We start from the raw sequence: 9,935 nt of genomic DNA on the forward strand, positions 1-9,935 counted from the left end.
TGTCTCACAATGCATTGTTGTGGATTTTTTTGTTTTTTGATCTCACATATCTTTTGCTTAAATATTATGGGTTCTGATTTTGTTTTTATGGAATTTCTGTGTGTGCAAGTATGTGTCTCAGCATCTGTATGTGTTTCTTGTGCTTTTTCTTTGGCTTGTTTCTGATTGTTTTGTCTTATTCTGACTTGTTTGTCATCATCATCATCATTATTATTATTATTTTATATCATCATCATCATCACCCTTCTTCTCCTCCTCATCACAGGTAACTGCTTGAAGAGTGATGAGATAATGGAAAGGTGTGGATTTGATGGGTGGGGCAGTGGGAAAGACAGGGGAGAAACTGTGATCAGAATATGTTGTATGAAAAAAAAATCTTTTTTTTTCTTTTGGTTTTTCAAGAGAGTTTTTTTCTGTGTAACAGCCCTGGCTTTCCTGGAACTAACTCTCTTTGTAGACCAGACTAGCCTTGAACTCACAGAGATCTGCCTGCTTCTGCCTTCTGAGATTAAGGGCATGTGCCACCATACCCGGTTCAAAAAAAAAAAATCTATTTTTAGTAAAAAAAAAAAAAAGATAAAATACTTTTGAATAAGAAGGAGCTATTACTTGTTTAGCTAAATGAAAGACACAAGCTATAAACACAAGCTTTTTTTCTTCCAAGATTAAAATAATCCTGAGTGAAAAATGAGAGGTTTTAGTCTTAACACAATGTGTGTATATAAGTTTTCATTTTTAAAAAGTATTACTAATCTATAAAAACTTTAGAGGATGCGAGTGAGGACTTACTCAACACGTGAAATTAAAAACTGTTGCGTTTATTTGAGCCAGGATCTTATTCTCACTCTGGCTCCCAGCTTATCGTGTAGCCAAGATGATCTTGAACTTCTGATCCTCCTGCCTCTACCCCTAGGGAACTGGGATTACAGACAAGGACCACTCGGTTTGGTTTTATGCTGTTCTGGGGATCCATGAATGCTAGGCGTGTTGGTTAGTTTTGTGTTAATTTGAGACAAGCTACAGTTATTTCAGATGAGGGAACCTCAACTGAAAAAAAGATTCCCCACCAGATTGGCCTGTGAGCAATCCTGTGGAGCATTTCTTGATTGGTACTGATGTGGGGAGACTCAGCTCACTGTGGGCAGTGCCATCCCTGGGCTGGTGGTCCTGGGAAGTAAATGAAAGCAGGCTGAGCGACTCGTGGGCATCCAGCAGTAAGCAGGCAGCATCCTTCCACGGCCTCTGCATCAGTTGCTGCCTCCAGTTTCCTGCCCTGACTGCCCTTAGTGATGGACTGTTTCCTGGAAGTGTGAGTGCGAGAATCCCTTCCTTCTTGACGACAATTCGGTCATGGCGTTCTATCACAGAAATAGTAACTGTAACTAAAACAGTGGGCAAGCACTCTAGAAACTGAGCCGCATCTCCGTTCCACACTTAAACGTATTTAAGTGATCTTTAGTGTCTAAAGAAAGTTCTGTACTGTCTGTCCAACTGTTAATTGAATCTATGATGTATTGTTTTAAGTGGGAGCGTATGGGGTGTCTAAAATGAAGTGTGTAGCATTTCATTTCTGCTTGTGTATAATTTCAGCTGTTAAAAATCGTTGTAAAAATTAATGACAACTCACCTCCTAGTCATCCCGTAGCATTCCTTTAAGTGTTCTGTAACCCCCAGACAGTTGACTCCTGCTTCTGTGTACTATGAGGCCCAATCCTCAGATACTGGAGTAGACTGCAGCTGCAGGAGCTTGGCCAGCCATGAACTTGGGGATGTGTTCCTCTGCTCTCCACCCACACAATCGTCAGCATGGTGGAATGTATGACAAAGAGGCCTGTCTCAGCTAGGGCTTTATGCTGTGAAGAAACACCATGACCACAGCAACCATTATAAAGGAAAACATTTAATTGGCGTTGGCTTAATTGGAGGTTTAGTCCCTTATCATCATGGCAGGAAATATGGCAGCCTGCAAGCATGGTGATGGAAAGGCAGAGTTCTCCATCTGGATCCACAGGCAGCAGGAAGACCTAGTGATGCACTGGCCAGGCTTGAGCATCTGAGAGCTCAAAGCCCTCCCCCCTCCCCCCCCCCCCCCCCCCAGTGACACACTTCCTCCAGCTAGGTCACACCTCCTAATAGTAACACTCCCTGTGAACCTATGGCAGCCATTTTTATTCAAACCACCACAAAGCCTCAGGAAATCAAATTGTCCTAAGCATTTTCTCAAAGGCACTGATTGCTATATTAAATCACTGCATAAACATTTTGAGGTACCAAGTGTTATCTCTAGAATAGAATCTTGGAATAATATATTTCTAATTAGAGTCATCACCTCAAAAGACTTGAGATTTAAGACTCTAGTCACTTTTCAGGCAGGAACTCACGGTTTGGTGGTGATGATAACATCCATTTAACTTCCTTTCTCCTCATTTGCCTTGCATGGATCCTTTGGTGTTTTCTGTACTTAGTGTATGTTTAATGAGCCAAAACACAATCTGTGGTAGACAAGTTTGAAAATCTAAATGGTATTCACCCATTGGTGTTACTTGAGAGTGGTCACTGCCAACATTGATTTTGAGACCCTCCAGGTTTTCTTTGGTTATTTTAAAAGACATGCTGTAAAAACTGAAAAACAAAACCTAATTCTTGCACTTGAAACGGGTGTATAATGCAGCTCATTTATGAGGTAGATGATTTTTGTGTGTAGTAAGATAAGCAAGTGACTGGAGAGTAACTTGGGGAGAGGGCGCTTCTGGGCTGACTGTTAGCACGAGGATCTCAGGCATCAAAGTTTATTACATTTTTCTTGGCTAGCTTTCTTTTAGGTAATTTGGTCTGTATTAACAGCCTTGTAAAAGTTAAAATCTTGTGCTTTTTGATTGCTCTCATGTTTGAAGGGCAGTTAGCAGAGATATGTTTGTATGAGAAAGCCACACAGCAAATTATTCGTGCTAGTAGCATTCCTTTGCCCAGATGTTCGTTATGTAATTTAAATGGTACTTCAAAAAGAAAACAAATAATAATAATAAAAAAAAGCAAAGAGCAGTCTTTTGCAAAGGATAACCCTTTAAGTGCCTGCTTTGGCCATGGTCCAGACTGTTCACTATGGTTGCAGTTCACATATACCAAACCTTACTTGTCCCTCTGTCTGTTATGGGCTTGCCCTGCCCTTTTCTAATTGACTGAACTGGATGGAGCTCCTTTTTTAGTTCATCATTTCCATTAGCATGATGCTAAGAATCTAGGAGATAACAAAATCCTGTATCTGGTGACCCTTATGTTCTCTCTGCTTAAGTTTCCAACCTTAAGAGAAGAGGATATGGATTGCTTGCACATGCATGTTCTAATTTGACTTGCCCATCAACCCTGTGTCAGGGGTGAAGGACTCAGGGGAACTGCCTCCTGTTTAAAAGAGAAGTTGAGGAGCAAAAGGAGGTTCAGTTGCTGGACCCAAGACCACCTCTGGCCCGTGGATAACATAAACTGTCCTGAGACCTTAGCCTGTCCATAGAGCAGCCATTGTTACCACTAAACAATCTGACCTCCAGGGTTCTGGAAGTAATTGACTCTTCAAAGCTGTGCCCCAAATATCTAGAGCATCCCCTTCAAGGCCCAGGGAACATTAATTCTTCAGTGAGGGGGCAGAAGAATGTAAGAGCTGGAGGAAGGGAAAGGTGTGATGGAAGGCTTCTTTGTGGTTATGGCATGGCTGTTGCCCTTACTCAAGGGCACTCTCTGGGCTGCTGTGATTTTCAGCATAATCACTGCACAAGATTGGGTCCATCCCCATACTGTTAGAGAGGAGTGAGGGTTCATGAAGTCCTACCCCTTCCTGAGGCTCTGGATTTGTGGATTTGTGTTTGTCTGAAGAGGAAGAGACGGTCTTCCACCACGGTCTAACCACTGGTGAGGTGGCCATGCTTCTGCAAACAGCCCCCACTCCCACTTCTATAATTAATCCTAATTAAACTCAGTGGGCCACAAAGAGGCAGTGGTGGGGGTGAGGAGAGAGCAGAAAGAAATCCTGGCAAAGGAAGAGGAATTGTTTGGGAAGAGAACAGGAATCAGCAGGAGTGAGAGGAGAAGATGGGTGATGAAGGGGTAAATATGATCAAAATACATTATATGATGAATGGCTGTCATAATGAAACCCTCATTGCATATCATAATATACACTAATAAGAAACTTTTACAAGCTGGGTGGTGGTGGCACACGCCTTTGATCCCAGCACTTGGGAGGCAGAGGCAGGCAGATTTCTGAGTTTGAGGCCAGTCTGGTCTACAGAGTGAGTTCCAGAGCAGCCAGGGCTATACAGAGAATCCAAAACCCTGTCTCAAAAAACCAAAAAACAAAAAAACCAAAAAAAAAAAAAAAAAAAAAAAAAAAAAAAAAAAAAAAAAAGAAAAAAAAAGAAAAAAAAGAAACTTTTACAAAGTACTAACTTGATCGCCAGAGACATTGTGTAGAGTTTCTGCTTTGACTTGCATGTCAAGCCAGTGTCTCATCTGTGTAGTGGTGAGGTTGGATCTAGAATTATCCCCTTCATGCTAGTTTAGTGTTTCTGGCCCTTTACTCCACTGAAGAGAGTCATGTGTTATTTACTTTCTGTAAAGAAGTTGGGGTGGGCTGGGCTGGAGAGATGGCTCAAAAGTTAAGAGAACTAACTGCTCTTTCAGAGGATCCAGGTTCAATTCTCAGTGCTCATTTGGCAGCTCATGAGACACCAGGTGCGGGATGCACATGTGGTACACAAATATACATGTGAACAGAGCACCCATTCACTTAAAATAGATTGAAAGAGAGAAGTTGGAATGATTGGTTTGCGTTTTATGTATGATGAAATTGAAACTCAAAAATTAGAAAGCTGCTTATTATTGATTACATATCCCATTAGTAACAAATGCCATGGTTGGAACTCAGAATTGGAGACTGAAAACTTACAACCCCCTCAAATTTTAGCAATTAACAATTTCTCCCCCTATAAGAACATTTCAGTTTGAGGGTATTTGCCCCCCTATGAAATGTATCATAAGTATCGTCTTGAAAGCAGATGTTATGCTCTAGTTTTAACATAACTTAGTCCAAGACCTTGGAAAAAGTCCAGTTAGGAGAGACAGAATCGGTGTGGTTATCTTTTGTGTGCTCTTAAATGATAAAAGTAGTAACCTGGAAGCCTGACAATTCATTGGTATGCTAGATAGAACTGACCTTATCTGTTCACCAGAAATTTTAGAAAAAAAAAATAAAATTATTGAAGTGTCCAGATGAAATGTAGGATACGCAGTTAAATTTCAAATACAATTTACAATAAGATAGTTATTCCTTCTTTTTCCTGAACCCAACATTACCTAGGTGTCCAGTATTTTTGCTATTGTTATTGCTATAGGCTAAACCCTTAGAATGAATATTTTTTTCAAATATATTCTTATGTATTCTTTTTAGTGCAAAGTTTTTTTTTATTTATAAAATATGACCTGTTTCCAGAGAAATATAGACATGATGGGATTTCATTAGATATTTTTAAAGATATTATTCTCAAGAATCTGTTTTTCACTGGGCAGTGGTTCCCAGCACCTTTAATCCCAGCACTTGGGAGGCAGAGGCAGGCAGATTTCTGAGTTCGAGGCCAGTCTAGTGTACAGAGTGAGTTCCAGGACATCCAGGGATATACAGAGAAACCCTGTCTCGAAAAGCAAACAAAAAACAAAAACAACAAAACAAAACAACAACAAAAAGAATCTTTTTTCTTTCACTTCTCTCAGTTCATATTTTTAATTGCATATTTATAATGTGGCATTAATTATGATCCAATGTAGAGGACTGAAGATGCATTATCATATATGGTCATATTCTCTTTGTGCCTTCATTGTTGAAATTTGGTTTTGACTTTCAAATGTGCTTAAATCAATAAGATACCTTCTTCATGACAGGTGGTGATGGGTACTCTTGGGAAGTTGATATTTTTCTACATCACTGCACTAGAAATAGGAGACCTGGTTTTACTACCAGATTACAGAATGGATTTGGTTCAGATATTTAAATTACTTTTATAGTTTAGAAAGTAAAACTGTTAATGTCTGCCTCACTAGGTTTAAATAAAATGATACTTTTTTTTTTTTAATGACTGTTTCCCAAAATTCCCTAGTATCAAGAAAAAGATAAGAAAGTTGAGATAATACCCTAGGCTACAAGTGATTTACCTTGCCCTCACTACCACCCAGGCCTGGTTTGAATGAGAATGGTCCCATAGGTTTGTATGTTTGAATTATTGGACCCAGTTGGTAGAACTGTTTGGGAAGGGTTAGGAATTGTGGCCCTGTTGAAAGAGGTGTATTAGTGAAGTCACTCTTTGAGATTTCAAAAGCCTGGCACCATCCTCGTGTGTCTTTCTGCCCCTAACTTGCAGAACAAGTTGTAAGCTCTTAGCCATTCCAGCCGCCACTCCTTTACTCTGCCTTCATGAACTCTGACCCTCTGAAACCATAAGCTGCATATTAAATGCCTTCATTTATAAGTTGGTTTGGTTGTGGTGTTTTGTCATAGCAATAGAAAAGTAACTAAGAGAGAAACTGGAACCAGGCTGTGGACTATTGCTGTGATAGGCCTAACTATAGCAGTTTTTTAGAAGGATGTGGAAGACTTTGGGACTTTGGACTAGGAAAGCATTTGATTTCTATAAACAAGGTTTAATGGGCCATCTTAGTAAGATTTGGAAGACAATACTGCTGGAAGCAGTGTGGACTATGCAGGCTTGATTCAAGAGGTTTCAGAGAGGAACAATATTAGCACAGGCTAGAAGTGTTAAATACTAGTTTATATTCTCAGATGACAGGACAAGATGAGAGCTGTACCCAGGTCATGAGAATACACAGCTTGGGCTGAGCCCAGAATGTCTCTTTCTCTGTTCTAATTCTCCCTAGGCCTAGATCTGGAAACTTCTAGCCTCCCTACAATCTAGTCTTCCAAGCTGACTGATTCAATCTGGCTTCTCTCTGCATCTGACTGAATTGCTTTGCTTGGCCTCATACTAACTTTGGCTGTAGTAGGTCCGGCTGGCGATTTGGCAATATGTTCTAATCTTTATACTCCTCATTTTCTGGCTTGTTCTGCTTTTACCTGTGTGTAGCTTGTTCTCAGTCTCTGTCAAACTGTCCCACTATCACGTCAATACACACACACACACACACCACTATACCACTTTCTCCCCCCCCCGTTAAGTAGCCTCTCTTTCCTGTGTTCTTGTGAGAGTTGAGCATATGCTCTCTCTGACTCATTCTGTCAAATATTTCTCTGATTCATCACTTTGTCGCCCTTTAAATTAGACATTGCTTTTCAAACATGCTGCTTCCTTCTACTAACTAACATTCCTTTCGTTATTGGGTAGTAAAGGCATACACTAAGGGCATGTCTGTATTCCAGCCAGGTTATACTATAATCCAGGGTGTGTGTGCTTTTTGGCCAGATCATATAGACCTAGAAGGTCTGTGGATGTGATCCCTTGCCAGAGCAGCCATGTTACTGAATTAAAATTCCTCTACATAGAATGCATTCCTGTGATATTTTGGCTAGGAATGTGGCTACATTCTACACTTGTCCTACAAATTTTCCTGAGGAAGTTTTAACTTCCTTGGTGAAGGAGATTTCAAGACAGCTTAGTGTTGACTCTGTCCCATGGATATTAGTAATCACTCTTATGCAGGTCTATGGTGAAGAAGAACAATTAGGGCAAAAATAAAATAAAAAAGTAGGAAATGTACAGTTTGAAGAGAAAAATAGCACCAGGAAATTTAATGTTGGAGCCAAGGATTGTACTGAGAGAGGTGAGAAAAATTAAAGAAAGACCTGATTCAAAGTGGAACAAAGGGAGAAGGGCTGCCAGGGCAAGACCCTAACAGCTAAGCTCCCAAGGAATTTTCTGTTCTTTAAAGGACACACCAAAGTAAAGCTGCTGCAAAGAACCCAAGGTCTGGAACACGCTAATTACATACTCTAACACTGAGCCCCGGCCCAGCTTCCACAAAGATCATTTATGTTAGTGTGCAACTATTGCTAAAGTCAGCCTCGTTTTCCTTTGTAGGTGTCATGGCCCAATGGAATTAGGATGCTGCTTGTCTTTGCTACAGCAGATAATATTACAAATACTCTTGTATTTCCTTTGTTCCACAGAAAAGGAATTTTATCTTAGAGAAAGAAATTGCCATCTGTGTGTGTGTGTGTGTGTGTGTGTGTGTGTGTGTATTCCAGAAAGATTGGAGAGTGACTATAACCATACATTGATTTTGGCAGCTTTAAATGACAGTACCCTTTTCCTTCCTTCAAGTATTCAATATGTTTACATGTTTTGTTCTATAGAGACATGGTCAACGCATGGTTTTCAGAGAGAGTTCACAACATCCCTGTGTGCAAGGAAGGCATTCGAGCCCATACTGAGTCCTGCTCTTGCTCTCTGCAGCAAAGTCCTCATGCAGATATTAACAATCCTGGAGCACCAGCCAGAAAAATCTCTGCCTCTGAATTTGACCGACCTCTTAGACCCATTGTTGTCAAGGATTCCGAGGGAACCGTGAGCTTTCTCTCTGACTCAGGAAAAAAGGAACAGATGCCACTAACCGCCCCAAGATTTGATAGTGATGAAGGGGATCAGTGCTCAAGACTCTTGGAGCTAGTAAAAGATATTTCCAGTCATTTGGATGTCACAGCCTTGTGTCACAAAATTTTCTTGCATATCCATGGACTCATCTCTGCTGACCGCTATTCCCTGTTCCTTGTCTGTGAGGACAGCTCTAAAGACAAATTTCTCATCAGCCGCCTCTTTGATGTTGCTGAAGGTTCAACACTGGAGGAAGCTTCAAATAATTGTATCCGTTTAGAGTGGAACAAAGGCATTGTGGGACATGTGGCAGCTTTTGGTGAGCCCTTGAACATCAAAGATGCCTATGAGGTAAGTAGGGGACCATGGGAAGGAAAGTGTGGTTAGAACATCAAACAATGCTTGTGAATGAATGGTGGGAATGTGGGAAACTGAGATGCAATCATTTGCATAGTTATTTAAAACTGGAATGTTTCTGGGGCTGTAGCTCAGTGGTGGACTGCTTGTGTGCGGAGTCTTGGGTTGAATCTCTAGCCCTCAGGGGACTGAGGAGATTTTAAAAAATAACAAACAAAAAGCAGAGAGTGTAGGATAGGGGCATTGCTAGCTTGTCGATGCCAATTTTTCTTCCCTAGTACTTTAGTCAAGGGCAGGGCCCAAGGGAAGTATTTTCTTTTCCCATTAAATAAAATGTGAGCAAATCCTTCTCATATTTGTGATATGATGATTATATATAATGTGCCTATCACTATATGAGCTTTGAGATTTTTAAACTGAGATTCTAAAATGATAGGTCTAACTAAACCCTATCAAAATAAATAAATAACAAGCCTGTAATCTTTTTCCTTTGTTCAGGATGCATTCAAGAGGTCACTGCCATTTTTTTTTTTAAGATTTATTTATTTATTGTTATACATAAGTACACTGTAGCTGTCTTCAGACACACCAGAAGAGGGCATCAGATCTCACTATGGGTGGCTGTGAGCCACCATGTGGCTGCTGGGACTTGAACTCAGGACCTTCGGTAAAGCAGTCAGTGCTCTTACCTACTGAGCCATCTCGCCAACCCCCTCTCCCCCCGTGACTGCCATTTTTGAAAGCCCCATTGATACCAGAGTTTGGTTTTCTTTCCTTCCATCTTCGCTTTTCTTTTTTTTCTTTTTTTCTTCTTTTTTTTCAGATGATATACTTGGGGGCTTCAACATGTTTACAGTTAGGTCATGACAGAATTCTGACACAGCAACTGTTAATATTAAAAATTTATAGACTGGGTGGTGGCAGCGCACACCTTTAATCCCAGCACTTGGGAGGCAGAGGCAGGCAGATTTCTGAGTTTGAGGCCAGCCT

The 9,935-nt window shown here is 40.6% G+C and overlaps 1 protein-coding gene across 2 annotated transcripts in view; it reads left to right on the top strand.

Annotated features, from left to right (window-relative positions):
* Positions 1-9,935, top strand: part of Pde5a (phosphodiesterase 5A) — a 134,654-nt gene that overhangs the window by 11,789 nt on the left and 112,930 nt on the right. For both annotated transcript variants that reach the window (XM_031375340.1, XM_031375341.1), the window contains exon 2: positions 8,351-8,939. In XM_031375340.1, coding sequence (XP_031231200.1) covers positions 8,351-8,939 — 589 coding nt within the window. The remainder of the gene's footprint in view (positions 1-8,350; positions 8,940-9,935) is intronic.

Source organism: Mastomys coucha, unplaced genomic scaffold, assembly GCF_008632895.1.
Source record: "Mastomys coucha isolate ucsf_1 unplaced genomic scaffold, UCSF_Mcou_1 pScaffold16, whole genome shotgun sequence".
Lineage (NCBI taxonomy): Eukaryota > Metazoa > Chordata > Mammalia > Rodentia > Muridae > Mastomys > Mastomys coucha.